General features: G+C 38.8%; 1 protein-coding gene across 5 annotated transcripts in view; it reads left to right on the top strand.

Moving 5' to 3' along the window:
* The window catches only part of carmil2 (capping protein regulator and myosin 1 linker 2), a 119,957-nt gene extending 107,075 nt beyond the window's left edge, over window positions 1-12,882 (top strand). For 4 of the 5 annotated variants that reach the window (XM_051931514.1, XM_028809416.2, XM_051931517.1 and 1 more), the window contains 5 exons: window positions 1,332-1,368; window positions 1,866-1,937; window positions 4,774-5,106; window positions 5,743-5,850; window positions 9,897-12,882. In XM_051931514.1, the coding sequence (XP_051787474.1) occupies window positions 1,332-1,368; window positions 1,866-1,937; window positions 4,774-5,106; window positions 5,743-5,850; window positions 9,897-10,066 (720 nt within the window). In that variant the 3' untranslated portion in view covers window positions 10,067-12,882. The remainder of the gene's footprint in view (window positions 1-1,331; window positions 1,369-1,865; window positions 1,938-4,773; window positions 5,107-5,742; window positions 5,851-9,896) is intronic. The other variant, XM_051931516.1, reaches the window with a different exon arrangement.
* The last annotated feature ends 3,220 nt before the right edge of the window (window positions 12,883-16,102 follow it).

A 16,102-nucleotide genomic window follows, 5' to 3' on the forward strand; every position in this document is an offset into this window, starting at 1 on the left:
AAAAAAACTTCACATTTTTGCAGCTCTCAATTCCAGCAAAAAGAGAAAAGATGTTACCAGTGAATACGGAATTTCGCTATCGACGCTGTCAATTTTCTTGAAAGACTGACCAAAAAAAGAAGAAAAATCTCGGGTTGCAAATGTATGCGAACTGCTCCATTTGAAGACATCGAAAAAGCCGTTTTTATGTGGTTCAGTGATGCTCGTTCAAGAAACATTTCTATTAATGCGGCACTCATTCAAGAAAATGTGAGGTTTGTAAACTCTCTTGGGACCTCTCACAACTGGACAGCAAGCCGAAGAGCGTCCCGAAGTGCGATCACCGCGTCTGTGGAAGACCGTTTATCTGTTGCCGGAGCAACTGCAGGTTTACAGCACTGGGGCGGCTCTTCACCGAAGCAAACAGAAAAGATCTCGATGGGTGATCCAAGGAACATTGTAAATGCAGGGAACAGGATTACTTGGCCACTAACCTGGCCACAACCCTGCCTGACTGCTGTGTCTGTGTATAGCAGTGTGCCAGATCCCGTTACAATAAATAACCCTGCTGTTCCTGTTTGAAGCTGAATAAAGCTGGTTTTGCTAAAGTACTGAGACTAAGCCTCATGTTTTGGGGTGCAAGACAGGGACTTATAGCGCAACACCGATCTTTTATGATTTGCTTCTATGGCGCTTCACTGCACCTCTGTGAGCCTCCTATTGCCCTGTCCTGGCAACAGACAAACAATCTTCCACAGACACAGCAATCTCATTTTGGGACGCACTTCAGCATGTCATTCCTGTTGGGTGGGGGGGATCCCAAAAGAGTTCAGAAACCTCACAATATGAAGAAGAAGAAAAGGATGATTCGGCTTCAGATTGATAACTGTGCTGCCCATAACATGCTTCCACATTTAAATAATGTTTGCGTTGAATTCCTCCCGCCAAATTGCATGGCAGCACTTCAGCCATTGGGTTTGGGCATCATTCGCACCTTGAAAGTGTATTATCACAAGGAAATGCTGAGAAAAATTCGTAAAAAATGAGTATAACTTGTAGACAGGAGAAGATTAAAATTAATGCGAAAGAAGCTATTGAAATGATTGCAAATGCCTGGACGCAAGTTAAAGAAAGCACTATAGCAACAAATACAGAATCTCCTTACTACAAAATTTTCATTACAACAAAATATTTTTAGGTCCCTGGCAGTTCGTTGTAATGGAATTTTACCTGTATATTTTTTGATTATATCAGTTCTGCATTTTGTAATTGTGAGATTTGTACTGAAATGAGGATAAATTATTCATGCATTGATTAAACGTTCTAGTTTAAATGTATTTCCTTTATTGCAGAATAAAGATGGAGAGCTGAGGAAAGCAGATTCTGAAGGTATTGTCTTTTTGTACTGTGTATAAACTATAGAGAGAAAAATGGTGTGGTGTGCTAATTAAGGTTTAGCTGTTTGTCTAGGTAAATTACTAAGCAACAATTGTGCTTGCCACATTTGATTTCAGTAACGATATATGTATGTGTATTAAATGCAGTATGCAACTGTTCAGCAACAGAAAGCTGTAAAAAATGTGTAAACAGCTAAGCTCTTCTACTTTACACCATCATAAAACATGGTTATAAGGTGGAATTACAGATAGCTACTTGTACATCTATGCATATTCTAGGGCTCCTGCATTATATGTGAGATGCAAAAAGCAACAAGGAACCTGAATAATTAATTTTTTTTTTTAATTTTATTGATTTTATTGTAATCATTCCATACAAATAGATCAATTTTTACAAAAAATAGGATTGAAAACAAATCAACCTCCACCCCTTAATAATGAATGAATATTTTAAAAATATATACGCACATTTGATTCTGTTTCTCTTAGGAACAATAGTGGACAGCAAACCCCAGCCTCCTCCACAATTCATCACCCCACGTACCATGTCTACTTCCTCAGGTGAGATGTAATGGTTATATGTAATAGGCATAAAGACATCATTTTTATATACAAGATTAATCTTACTATTCTTTGAATGAATTTATTGTGACACTCCTGCAGAGTGGGTTCAGGTTCATCATTTGATTGACTTATGCCAGATGCCTGTGTAATTTTTGGTCAGTACACTTAGTCTATTATTATACTAAATAAAAACTCCAAAAAGTAAATGTTACTGTAAAAATGGCTTGCAAAAAAATAACACTTTGGATGAAGGCCTATCATTTACCAAGGCTGTATATAGTTCGTGACTGTGACCTCTTCATGTTCACGCTGATGCACTGCTATATTCCCAACACAGAGCAAGAACCAAATTCAGAGCAAATTCACAGGAAGCTTCAGTAACCCTAAAAATGCAATGAAAACAATGTGTCTAATTCTTTATTGACACCTGAAAGGCAGCATTAGTTATACAAGAGCAAGTGAGGTGTCTCACAGCAAAAATGTAAATACAGTGGGGCAAAAAAGTATTTAGTCAGCCACCAATTGTGCAAGTTCTCCCACTTAAAAAGATGAGAGGCCTGTAATTTTCATCATAGGTATACCTCAACTATGAGACACAAAATGAGAAAAAAAAATCCAGAAAATCACATTGTCTGATTTTTGAAGAATTTATTTGCAAATTATGGTGGAAAAAAAGTATTTGGTCAATAACAAAAGTTCATCTCAATACTTTGTTATATACCCTTTGTTGGCAATGACAGAGGTCAAACGTTTTCTGTAAGTCTTCACAAGGTTTTCACACACTGTTGCTGGTATTTTGGCCCATTCCTCCATGCAGATCTCCTCTAGAGCAGTGATGTTTTGGGGCTGTCGCTGGGCAACACGGACTTTCAACTCCCTCCAAAGATTTTCTATGGGGTTGAGATCTGGAGACTGGCTAGGCCACTCCAGGACCTTGAAATGCTTCTTATGAAGCCACTCCTTCGTTACCCGGGCAGTGTGTTTGGGATCGTTGTCATGCTGAAAGACCCAGCCATGTTTCATCTTCAATGCCCTTGCTGATAGAAGGAAGTTTTCACTCAAAATCTGACGATACATGGCCCCATTCATTCTTTCCTTTACATGGATCAGTCGTCCTGGTCCCTTTGCAGAAAAACAGTCCCAAAGCATGATGTTTCCACCTCCATGCTTTACAGTAGGTATGGTGTTCTTTGGATGCAACTCAGCATTCTTTCTCCTCCAAACACGACGAGTAGAGTTTTTACCAAAAAGTTCTATTTTGGTTTCATCTGACCATATGACATTCTCCCAATCCTCTTCTGGATCATCCAAATGCTCTCTAGCAAACTTCAGACGGGCCTGCACATGTACTGGCTTAAGCAGGATTTGTGTCCCTGGCGGCGTAGTGTGTTACTGATGGTAGCCTTTGTTACTTTGGTCCCAGCTCTCTGCAGGTCATTCACTAGGTCCCCCCGTGTGGTTCTGGGATTTTTGCTCACCGTTCTTGTGATCATTTTGAACCCACGGGGTGAGATCTTGCATGGAGCCCCAGATCGAGGGAGATTATCAGTGGTCTTGTATGTCTTCCATTTTCTAATAATTGCTCCCACAGTTGATTTCTTCACACCAAGCTGCTTACCTATTGCAGATTCAATCATCCCAGCCTGGTGCACGTCTACAATTTTGTTTCTGGTGTCCTTTGACAGCTCTTTGGTCTTGGCCATAGTGGAGTTTGGAGTGGGACTGTTTGAGGTTGTGGACAGGTGTCTTTAATACAAGTAACGAGTGGAGGACAGAGGAGCCTCTTACAGAAGAAGTTACAGGTCTGTGAGAGCCAGAAATCTTGCTTGTTTGTAGGTGACCAAATACTTATTTTCCACCATAATTTGCAAATAAATTCTTTAAAAATCAGACAATGTGATTTTCTGGATTTTTTTTCTCATTTTGTCTCTCATAGTTGAGGTATACCTATGATGAAAATTACAGGCCTCTCTCATCTTTTTAAGTGGGAGAACTTGCACAATTGGTGGCTGACTAAATACTTTTTTGCCCCACTGTAACTATGGAATCTGTCATTTATTGTCCTTTTTTAAGTTTTTAGAAATATCTGAGAATGAATAGGTTTTGCAAAAATGTATTGATGAATAGGGCTGTATTTTTTTTTACCATGATCATAGTTTCTTCTTATGGTTATTATTATATCTAAAGATTTATAATATGTCAGCATGATATTCTGCACATATTTATCAAATGGAGTTAATTTACTGTGTTGACAATAAAATCTGCTTTTTCATGTTCCATTTAAAAGACTATCAGGTAATAACCAAGGCTGACAGACTAACATTTAAAATGATAGTCACAGTTACAGAATCTGTAAACATCAAAGAAAGGGCCAGTCGTGTCAGGTATGTCAGGCATTTGACAGGCCAAGCATGTTATTTCAGAGAATTCTTTTATTTTCATTTTTGTATCATTACATTATTTGTTTTTTTTATAAGGCTTACCATGCCAAAGTTAAAAATGGGAAAAAGGGAATTCATGTACTAACAAAAATTATTGTTCCCGTGGAAAAACTGTAAATTAGAAAGTTGTAATCCCAACCCTTGCTCACTGAACAAATCCATAAATGTCCTGTGCTTAAATTTTAGATGTGTTTAAATTATTAAGAGGGCTTTGAGGCATTGGTTTCAATGAAAGGCATCTGATTAAATAAATATAGATTACTTTTTAAATAAAGCAGAAGACCATTAAAAACATTCTGTTTTTCCCAAAGATATAGTGCATATCAGGCACAATATCATGGGTAAGACTCTGTCAATCTTCATGCCACTCTTTTAGCATCTCTTCTTTCTAGATATGCGCCGGCCATTCCGAGCCGGTCACGTCACTGAGCCCCTGAGAGGAATGGACAAGAGCTGTCAAGAACGTACAAGCCCGGCCTTACCCAAGGCTCCAGTAAAGCCTCCAGTCTCAGAGATCCAGGAACACAGTTTAGAGGTCTCCCCAGCAACAAGGATGCCCAAACCTTTGCAGGAGCAAAGTCCAGTAGACAGCTGCCTGACAGAAGAGGGAGGAAGTCTCTCAAAGTGCAAGAAAGAAACCCTGACGCCAACCCCTTCTCCTCGACGAATGACGGGTGTCACAGAGAAAGAGAAGAGTGAGCGAGCCATGCCAGTGGCAAGTGAAGGTACAATATTTTTGAAAAATTTTTCACTTTTGCTTCCTTTTTAATGTATATCCTGTCCAGCATTTTTGGACTCCAAGATTTCCAAGAGCAGATTCCTTATACAGTTATGTTAAAGCATGCCTTTTCATGCAACAGTTCATACTTAGATAAGTAACTGCTTAAGAATTGTTTTTAAAGATGAAATCATTTGGGCAGGTACCTGACCAGGGCAGCTCTCACAACACGAGGGCCTAGAGGTGGAGAGTAAATACACAAATTCTTGGAAGATTTTTAAACACGTGTCAATCAATCATCATTGAACATTCATTTCTGTTATATTGCCTTTCATTGTGTACACCATCACACAGGGCTTTATTGATGTACATTAGCAGAGTACATAAGTTTATAGAAGTTCACAGATGGGGTATCTAAAAGGCTATTTATCACTTGTAACGTACCGTATGCACATGTTGATCTAAAGAAGTCTTTTGTTTTTAATGTTTGGTTGCCTCAAATGTCTTGTGCCTGTATAATGGTGACCTCTTAGCTCAGATTTCTAAGGACAAGGCTAAGTGTGACAGCTTTTTAATTCACTTGAAAGTGAAGCATTAAAGTATCCCAAGCTTTAGCTGACAGTCTCCTCGTTCCATTCCACAGACAATCTCCCCATTCCCCGGCCTCGAGTTAAACAGGCTCAGAACCGCAGGGCCACCTCTGTTCATGAAGAACAGCTCAGGGACCAAGAGAGCCAGCTGGAGCCGAAAGGTGAGGCCAACTGAAAAGGCTGATTTTACACACTTTTCACTCACATACACATATATACAGCTAAACTTATAAACGGAGCTGTTGGCTTTTCTTATTCTGGACAAGAAGCCATTTTCCTGACCATTTAATATTGAAGAAATGTTGAAGAAGCTGAAAAAAATGAAGAATACTTGGCATGGAAGAAACTGAAAAATATTGAAGAAGCTGAAAAGATTCTGACCTACACCCAGATAGTTCTTCTCTTTCAGCTGAAATAGATAGACCTGGTAAATATGAGGGGTTTAAGAGAAGAAAAATCACACCTTTCCATGCCAGAATGTGAGGGGGGCTTAACTGACTGCTGAGGTGCAGTACAATGTGGCTACCAAAAATAGGCCAGACAGCAGGTCTCTTATTTAAGAGTGTGGTGCACGTAAACACAGGGATATCGCTAATACAAAAATATCTCATAAAGCCACCCTCAAGCTCAATCATCAGACATTCATCTCATAAGTGCAGAAAGGCAACCATTCACCTTCACTTGTGGTTCAGGTTTGTGGTTTGCATCATTTTATATTAAGACCAATGGAATGCTGTTACACTGATGGAGCCATCCCACAGTGCTGCATTCAAATGGCACCCGAATACGCTAAAGTGAAAGCTCTCCTTTAGCTAAGTGAGCACATAAGGCTCCTGCCGTACTGTGCATACTGAGCTATTAAACACCACAGAAATCTTTCTGATGAAACTCCATGCTCTGCTGGTCTAGTGGCACCTTTACTGTATGTAGCCAGGCATTTTGATTTCCCTGATAAATCATTGTGGCCGCATTGCTACAGCTTCATATTGTATCCCTGAAGTCTTTAAATAGCAGGATTTTTTTGCTTTATTTTTTAAATACATCTATTTAAAATAGTATCTTTCATTGTCCCTGATCTTTTAAAACTAATTTGATATAAGTAGAGACCCATGTCACCACTGTAAACTTTCAGGCCTTATATGCTGTGATTATAGAAAAATTATAATTAAAATCATAGACAGGAACTCTCTTGGAATGAAACACATCCCTATAATGGATTTATTAATGCCACTAAAATAGACTTTCAATACAGACATATGTTTAACATATTTTATGTAAAGCAGCTTATTTATTGTATGATTCTGGAGTTAAGACTCGTAAGAATCATAAAAAAATGGATGTGTGTTAAAGTCAACAAGTTATTCCCTAGTTTAATAATAAATGTCCGGTTAGGGGCACTGAAATAACCAGAATCCAAATGTACAGTCCAAAGAGGTTGGTCCTCTCCCCATTTCTCTTTCAAAGCACAGCATAACATAATTTACTTTTACAAGGAATTATTCCAGAAAAACCCAATGAAAACATTGAAAACTGTTGCTAGATGTTTAAAGGGGTTACTGACTGTAGATAGATAGATAGATACTTTATTAATCCCGATGGGAAATTCACATTCTTCAGCAGCAGCATACTGATACAATAAATAATATTAAATTAAAGAATGATAATAATACAGGTGAAAAAAACAGACAATAACTATGTATAATGTTAAATATTAACGTTTACCCCCCCTGGTGGAATTAAAGAGTCGTATAGTTTGGGGGAGGAACGATCTCCTCAATCTGTCTGTGGAGCAGGACAGTGACAGCAGTCTGTCGCTGAAGCTGCTCTTCTGTCTGGAGATGACACTGTTTAGTGGATGCAGTGGATTCTCCATAATTGATAGGAGCCTGCTGAGCGCCCTTCGCTCTGCCACAGATGTTAAACTGTCCAGCTCCATGCCAACAATAGAGCCTGCCTTCCTCACCAGTTTGTCCAGGCGTGAGGTGTCTTTCCTCTTAATGCTGCCTCCCCAGCACACCACTGCGTAGAAGAGGGCGCTCGCCACAACTGTTTGATAGAACATCTGCAGCATCTTATTGCAGATGTTGAAGGAAGCCAGCCTTCTAAGGAAGTATAACCGGCTTTGTCCTTTCTTGCACAGCGCATCAGTATTGGCAGTCCAGTCTAATTTATCATCCAGCTGCACTCCCAGATATTTATAGGTCTGCACCATCTGCACACAGTCACCTTTGATGATCACTGGGTCTATGAGGGGTCTGGGCCTCCTAAAATCCACCACCAGCTCCTTGGTTTTGCTGGTGTTCAGGTGTAGGTGGTTTGAGTCGGACCATTTAACAAAGTCATTGATTAGGTCCCTATACTCCTCCTCAAGCCCATTCCTGATACAGCCCACGATAGCAGTGTCATCAGCGAACTTTTGCACATGGCAGGACTCCGAGTTGTATTGGAAGTCCGATGTATATAGGCTGAACAGGACCGGAGAAAGTACAGTCCCTTGTGGCGCTCCTGTGTTGCTGACCACAATGTCAGACGTGCAGTTCCCAAGACGCACATACTGAGGTCTGTCTTTAAGATAGTCCACGATCCATGCCACTAGGTATGAATCTAATCCCATCTCTGTCAGCTTGTCCCTAAGGAGCAGAGGTTGGATTGTGTTGAAGGCGCTAGAGAAGTCTAGAAACATAATTCTTACAGCTTTTTCTTCTGTAGTGAAATAATATCAATTGTTGGTTGTATTCCTACGTGGAAACAGCTGAAATAATCTCTTGTACGTGACAACTCTCACTCTCATTTGTCGGTGTACACGTCTTGTATATCTTCTAGCCCAATCAGGCTTTGGCTTGCTGCCATCTGATAAAGATGTGGTTTCCAGTGAAGAATTGAATATTATAAATACATTATACTGTCTTGCCCAGCAATTAAGTTTTATAACATTAGGATCAGGACCTTTTTTTCTGAAAAATACTTTATAAAACCACACACTCATTCCCAGCTGATTAACAGTTAGCAATCAACCGAACATGTTTGTCTTTGGGAGGTAGAAAGAAACTGAAATAGAAAAGCCATGTGAACATAAAGAAAACACAGAAACGTGACAAAAAAGGCAACCCCAGAGTTTTGGAGCTGTGAGATACAGTAGCTGAACTAACCTCTGCATCACTAACCAGTATAAAGCTCCAGCGCACACACCAGGGGAAAATCGGCATTTTCAATAAACCTCCCATTGTGTTTTGTGGCCTTTGTGGAGAATTTTGACTTGCTTATGAAATGCATGTGAACATGGGAAATACTCACAGAAAAAAAGAGTCTGAAAATAAAAGCTAATACTGGAAACTGCTATGAAAAAATTACGATTTGATACAGTGCTCCACCCAGCTGAGTGTTACATGGTAAGCCTGTAGCATGAGTCTTGTACACCTTACTGTATATAATCAGGCATATTCTAAAGTGTAGATTTACACTACTTAGGAGTGTTCACTCGATACGAGTGTACACAATTCTTTGTCTGAAATTCTCATGAAGTGGGAGCTGCTATGTGTAGTAGGATTGGTTAATACAATTAAATTATATATGCATAATATTATGAGGAAGTCTATTAGACTAGTTTACTGTATATAATTACTTTTATCTACAACCAATGCAGTTTATGCCGACTGTACACTTATTTTCATTTCAGGGAGCCTACATGTATGCATTTACTGTATCTCACCAGTTGGCTTTTTACCACAGACCTTACTTAGCACTGTTCTTGTAGTTTTCCATCACCATTTTTTGCTACAACAGTAACAGCTGGAGTTTCTGAGGTTTTCCTCTGCATTAAAGAAAATATCAAATGTTTATTTGCTGCTAAAACACAACCCTTAGGAAAATTTAATTTGACAATATATCAACATTTACGGCCAAGCAGAATCCTTCACAGATTTCAAACTTGGGTTACAAGTTACAGTGGGATAAGATTGCAAATAATAAAGATCAGAACAAGTCATTTCAGGGTTTAGGGAATTTTCTTTTGCTGTAAAGAAATAAGAGAACTGTCCCCTGAGTGACTGATTGACACGTGCAGTGCACATATTAAAAACATTATTGTGTTCTCTAGAGGGATGTCACCATTTACCATCTTTTGAATAAAGAATGGTGTTTCATTTACTCATTGATGCTGTGTCAAAGCCATCATTTGTCACTTGTTTTGGTTTGCTGCCTCTCACAGGTGACAATAAGAGCGAGGTCAGTATCAAGCGATGCTCTCCAGAGAACCAGACTGCTTCTGGTGAGGTGCTTCAGACTGCTGCAAAAGCGCAACAGGTTCCGCAGACTGCACAAAGATCACTTCGAGACCAAAGAACTGATCCTCCTGTGTCACTGAAAAACATGAACTGAAAAAAATCTATTTTCTACCATTTCCCTTTGCACGTCAGATTATGTACAAAAAGTGGAGAAAAGTCCTATACTTCTTAATTATTAAAAAAAAGTCATTATGCTCTATCATCACTTGTCCTGCTCAAGCTGGTCTGATTTCTTCACTGTAAAGTCTATTAAGAATACAGTCACCTAAGTGTCCAAAACATGTGAAACTTCTACAAGAAGAATGCATGATGAATCTTATCAAGTTATCAAGAACAATTAAAAAAGCGTGTCAGTCTCCTTTAGTTGTGTCTGGAAAATTAAGTCTAGTCACAGCATCTTTAGCTCAAATGGCACTTCACTTACAAGAACCCATCTCCACCAGTAGAAATTCCAGCTAGTTAACCAGTACAACCCAGCTGGTAGTTTTCCCCTCCCCCTAAAAATATGATGGGATCACAAAGACCCTTAGACACTTAATGAAGGAGAATTTGGGGATTCAAAATAGTGCTGGTATTTTTCTTTGAGCCATGTTTTTTTTTCCAGCACACTGTCTTGGGACAAGCTCTTAGTACATTTTTCACGGTGCCTATGGATGCTGGAGGCTTTATTCAACATGGAAACCATCAATTTCTTGGCACTGGTATGCATGTGTGTGGGGGATGATTTTCCGTATGTTGATATTTATGTAAGGACACAAAGCCCCCTTTCATTAATAGACATTATCTACTCTCAGTACTTACATCCAACTAAAATTTAAAATAATTCTTCCACATGTGAACATTACAAGCCAACTCATAGCTGCTTTAAAAAAAATGACCACAGTGGACACCAGCTAAATCCCCAAGTGAAAGTAGCAGTAGCTCACTTGGCCATGAAAACAGTTAAGAGCCCCCTGTTGTTTATTTTATTTATTTATTTTTTTGGCAATTGTTGTACTGCACACTTGAAATTGTTGGTTCTTTTTCAATTTAAATGTCAAGAACAAGAATGGATGTTGGGTTTTAACTAACTTAAACTGTAGTGAAAAAAAACTATCGTCACCCCAGGAAGATTTTTCCTTTTTATTCATAATCTTTTGATCTTGTATCTTGCTCATCTAGGTAAGTGGCAACTGTCTTCAACAAATTTAAAATATTTTTTAGGTTGTGTGCTGTGTCTGTTTCATAACAAAATTGCATTTTATTTGCACTGCAGGACTGGCATTTTGTCCGCTGGTCAACTAAATTCCAAAATGAAAAGGTGTTGAAAATGCAAAGGCTTTGGCAGCAGGAGTGAATTATGAGGGTCATACCAAAACTAATGAACATATTGAAATTACCAAGAAATGCCTGACAATATGTGCTACTGTAACTGTAACTTCAATCTACTGTCTCACTCCTGAATAAAGAATGACATCACCTACCCCAGTTATGTGTTCACAGATGATTGCGAGTAAACGGCAGGCATGACTTTAAAGTGTATATGGAACATCTGCATGGGTGTCAGACTATGGACAAACGCAGACAACGCAGTACAGCCAAACAAACATCCAACTGTTTATAGCCACAACCAAGAGAAACAAAGTAAATCGACAATCAACAATTGGAGCAATGGAATTGGAAATTGAGGAAAGTTTGGATATTACAGTTACTAACCAAGGAGCACCACATTTCTCTGGGTGGAAAAAAATAAACATTACCTTGAAATTGTTGGAATTTTGTGTTATTAAAGCAATTGACATTCTCCACAGTTGTGATGGGTAATGAAAGCTACTTTTATGAGTTTAATCCAGAAAACAAATGACAACGAATAGTAGAGCATTATGCCACTTACAAAAATGAAGACAAAAACATTTCAGTCATCCTCCAATATTATGGGAACCGTCTTTTGGCATGTTGAGGAATGTGTACTATGGAGGGGTCACCATTGATGCTTTGCATGACAAATGTTCACTGAGAAAAAAGCTGACCTAACAACAGGACAATAACGTGTGGCCATATGCTGTTTAGCTCTACTTGAATGGCACTGAGAAGAACAGTCCGGACTTAGACCTCTAAGGCTGCCATCTCGGGATACGATTTTAAAGATCAGATCGGGGGCCAGCACGTCAATACCTGTGAGACTGTCCAGGCTGTAGTGCCTCGATGTTCTAACATGCCTGGAACGGAGTCCAACTGCAAGTGGATTTGCAGATTTCTACAATGGTGCAAAAATGCATCAGTCAGTCTGGGGAACTAGTAGAGAAGTTTACAATGGTATATAATCTCGACTGACATGTAGACATCTATCCATACCTTTACTGAATCATGAAATGAATATGTGCATTACTTTTGGTACAACCCTCGTATTACCCATTCATAGTCACTATGCATTTCTTCCTCGGGGGTACAATGTGTTTCTACAATAAAAGGATCAACTTAAGAACTTGTAAAGCAGATCAGATTGTAAGCACTGTACGTCATATCTGAGCACTCTATCATGAGTCATCTGTAATATTTATGTGGAATTTGTTCTTGCGATTGGGTGTTTAAGGGTGAAAGGCCAGAAAAATGTTATTTTTCATTTTTAATAAGTTATGGATTTAAAATTAGTAATAAATTACATTTTATACAGTGTAACTAAATCAATTAACAATGTACAATAATACTTTGATGGTAACTGAATCAGCATTACAAAAATGTTAAATGCACATCATCCAAATGTGATTATGTTACTTTCTCTGTTGTGAACGCAATGCATGTTAAGCACAGCCACATGTTTTAACCTATTGCCTGTTGGGCACAATCATCTTCATTTCTTGTCTGAAAGATCAGTGGAGGTTGCAGCAATTTATTCCAACCAATGTCTTAATTAAACAGCCATTTTTTCCATTAATGTAGTGTCATTAAATTTGACCGCTTGTCTCTGCTTAGGAATTCAATCAGGAAGATGTCCCCTTCTCAGCCACTAGTTCTCCCAAAGATGTCCATAGTGTGGATCAATCTTTGGACATTAAGAGTTACAGAGCAGTCATTTCTGCAACTGTACCAAACAAATTCTCCTTTGGTGCAGCTTTTTGAGAAGGCTGTTCTTTAACCCAATGGACGCAAATTTGAGTCCCACAACTGCTGTCACTAGGAGGACAAGGAGCTGTGAATGGGCCAGTGTCCTAAGCAAAGACATCAGTTTACTCCTGTGGTTTACAGCTTGCAGCTTACATTACAAAACGTAAAACAAATTTAAATCAGAACACAATCGGAGCAACTTTTCAGACATTAATGTTTAAAGACAAGTTACTTTAAGTGAAACTTCAGAGAGAGCTATGTAGACAAACAGCCCATTAGAAGGCAGTTCCTCATGTATTATGAAAGATCAAAAGCAAAAGAATATACAAACAGGGACTTATTTAGGAACAATATTCAAAAAAATGATTAAGTGTCAAAAGAAGAGGTCTGCTGGGGCCTGAGAAGAAAAATATGGGTGCTAAGCAAGGTGTGCAGTTAGCAGGTCAGTGTGGTCACTGCTTTTTGAAGACACAAGGGAGAGAATAAAGATGGGATTAGAAAAGTGGAAAGATGCTCTAGAAGCAATTGCAAGGAAGAGAAGAAGAAAAAACTCGAGATGTGTTGCCTTAATTATAGTGAAAAGAGTAAGAATGGAAAGGTTAAAGGATAAGTTTGATATATTTTAAGTTGAAGTTACTTTTTCACAATCTTGGTAATCATTAATTTGCCACATGAAATTGTGTTCATTTTTACAAGTTTTAAAAATACATAGCCTGCTCTTGCATTTTAAAATGGAGGGAAAGATCATCAAGATCCCAATATGAAAAAAAATATTAAAGCTTACCCAATAGGTTTTATTTTTTTTAGCCAGTACTGATTCTGTCTTAAGATTGCAAAACAGTGTATTCATGTTGTTTAAGGAAGGGAAAAAGGGGAAAAGCAAGTAGACTGGCTGTGTGCTTCACCTCACTGCTCGTCTTCCTCCGTGGCACTCTTCAAGTCACCTTCAAGTGCAGTTATAGATGTTACTGAATGTCGATGCCGGGATGTGAATTGCTGTCTCCGTTCTGTAGACAACTAGACAATAATCACTGAAAAGTCACACTTGTGATCATTCAATATATGGAAGCTCATTCCCCCCTTGAAAAAAAAAAAAAAAAGCGAGAAATGTTCAACGCACAAGTAGTATGCACTCAAGTGACCAAGACTTAACCAGACATTATAGGCATATATTTAGTTTTCAGCAGGCTGAAGTTCAGAAAGTTTAGCTCAAATATTTTGGTATAGTCACAGTGGTAGTGTATGTCAGTCATTCCTGCCTCACATCACTCGAGCCTACATGATATTCTCCTGTGTATTTACAGATCGACTGGTATCAGTGTCACTTAAAAACATTGGTCTCAGTTCTTTTATTTCATATCCTCAGCATGAGTGACTCAACATGCCCTATAAAATTCAATAATTGGTTTATGGCACTGTTTCATTGTGGTTTGGCTCTATCATACCATTGCCATTTTCTCAGTGTTTTGCTATCGTGTCCACACATGACACGCCACACAAAGTGCGTAATGCTGAGTGTTATATGGCCATTAGAATCAGCATGCAGGTGGCTTAGCTCTTAAAAAATCTAAGACTTACAAAAGTGCAGTTCAGTGTAACTAGATGTTATGTGTACAAATGTACGATGAAACTCTTACGTGCGCTATTCACCATGGCGCTGCCACTCATTGTGAATCTCGCTCGGTAGGCTGTGTGAAATAATAGCACAGGATGTAACAGGTGAAATGTTGGTGCTGTTTAGGAAAAAATATCCCTATGATTTGAGCACACATTAGTCTGCTATTATGAGTGATGGCAGAACATAACGAGTCTTCCATGTTTCTGAAGTCGAAAACGTTGCTGCTCCCAAGTGGAGATATTCTGTATGTTTTAAGACTTTTACTTTCATGTTAGGACCCCAGTACCTTTAACCTCCATTATAAACACAAGTGCAGGCTACTGTAGGTGTTCTTTAAAATGTATAAAGCAGTTCATGTTGGAATGCAACTTCATGTGGAAAATTAATATATACCATAAATGTGGAGAAATAACTGACTTGTAAAATGTAACTTATCCTTTAAGACAGGAGCAGATGAGTTATAAGAAATAGAGTATTTTGGTACTTAAGATCAACAATTCAAGGGGGCAGGAGGATAGAGGCTGAGATAAGGCACAGAATTGGAGTGGAATGGAAAAATTGGAGAAAGTATAGTACAATACTCTGAGATAAAAAGATAGTAGCTAAAAAAAATAGGGAAAATATAAATGACAGTAATAAGACTAACTGTGTTATAATGGTGTAACTTGGGGAAAACAGTAGAAGGGAGGCCCGAAGGAATGTAATTTCTGTGCCGAATGCGTGGTGTGAACAATGTTTATTGAGTAGAAAATGGAAACAATTGGGGGATCTTCAAGGTGAAACGGATATGACGGGTGATGGAAGGAAGACTCCAGTGGGATGGCATATGTGGAGACTGAAGGGAAACCATGTGTAGCAGGAGAGTTTAAGAGATGGAGCTGCCAAGTGAAAGGAGGAGAAGATCAAAAACCAGATGGGAGGATGCGATACACACGGATATGCAAGAGATCGGGTGTAAAGAGTCTGACCAGAAAAAGAATGTGATAGGAAAGCGAGATGACACCTCCAGTGCTGCAAGCAGGAATAATGGACAAGCCAGAGCAGAGAAAGACTGAAGAATTCATGCCAAATTCTGAGGAAGCATTGTGTCAGTGCTTGGACGACAATTTAAAATGGCTGAGGCAGATGGGAGGATACTGTGTGAATGTGGATATGTGGATCAGCTTTTTGGAAAATGACTGGGGGTGGGGGGGGGGGGGGGTGTTTAAAGCAAATTTTTGAAGATGAAAAGATTCTTTTCCCTCTTTGTTGCTCTCTGTACAACACACATGAAAATAAAACAGCAATGGATTTAAAAGGAAATGAAACTACAGGCAGTTGTACTTCAGAGAGGTGACATGTTTTATTTTTCTTTGTGGAATAAAACAGCATTTGAAGAAAGAACCTGATGACTCAGGAAGGTAAGAAATGGTATCTTTAGTCCAATTA

The sequence above is a fragment of the Erpetoichthys calabaricus genome, chromosome 9 (assembly GCF_900747795.2).
Source record: "Erpetoichthys calabaricus chromosome 9, fErpCal1.3, whole genome shotgun sequence".
NCBI lineage: Eukaryota > Metazoa > Chordata > Cladistia > Polypteriformes > Polypteridae > Erpetoichthys > Erpetoichthys calabaricus.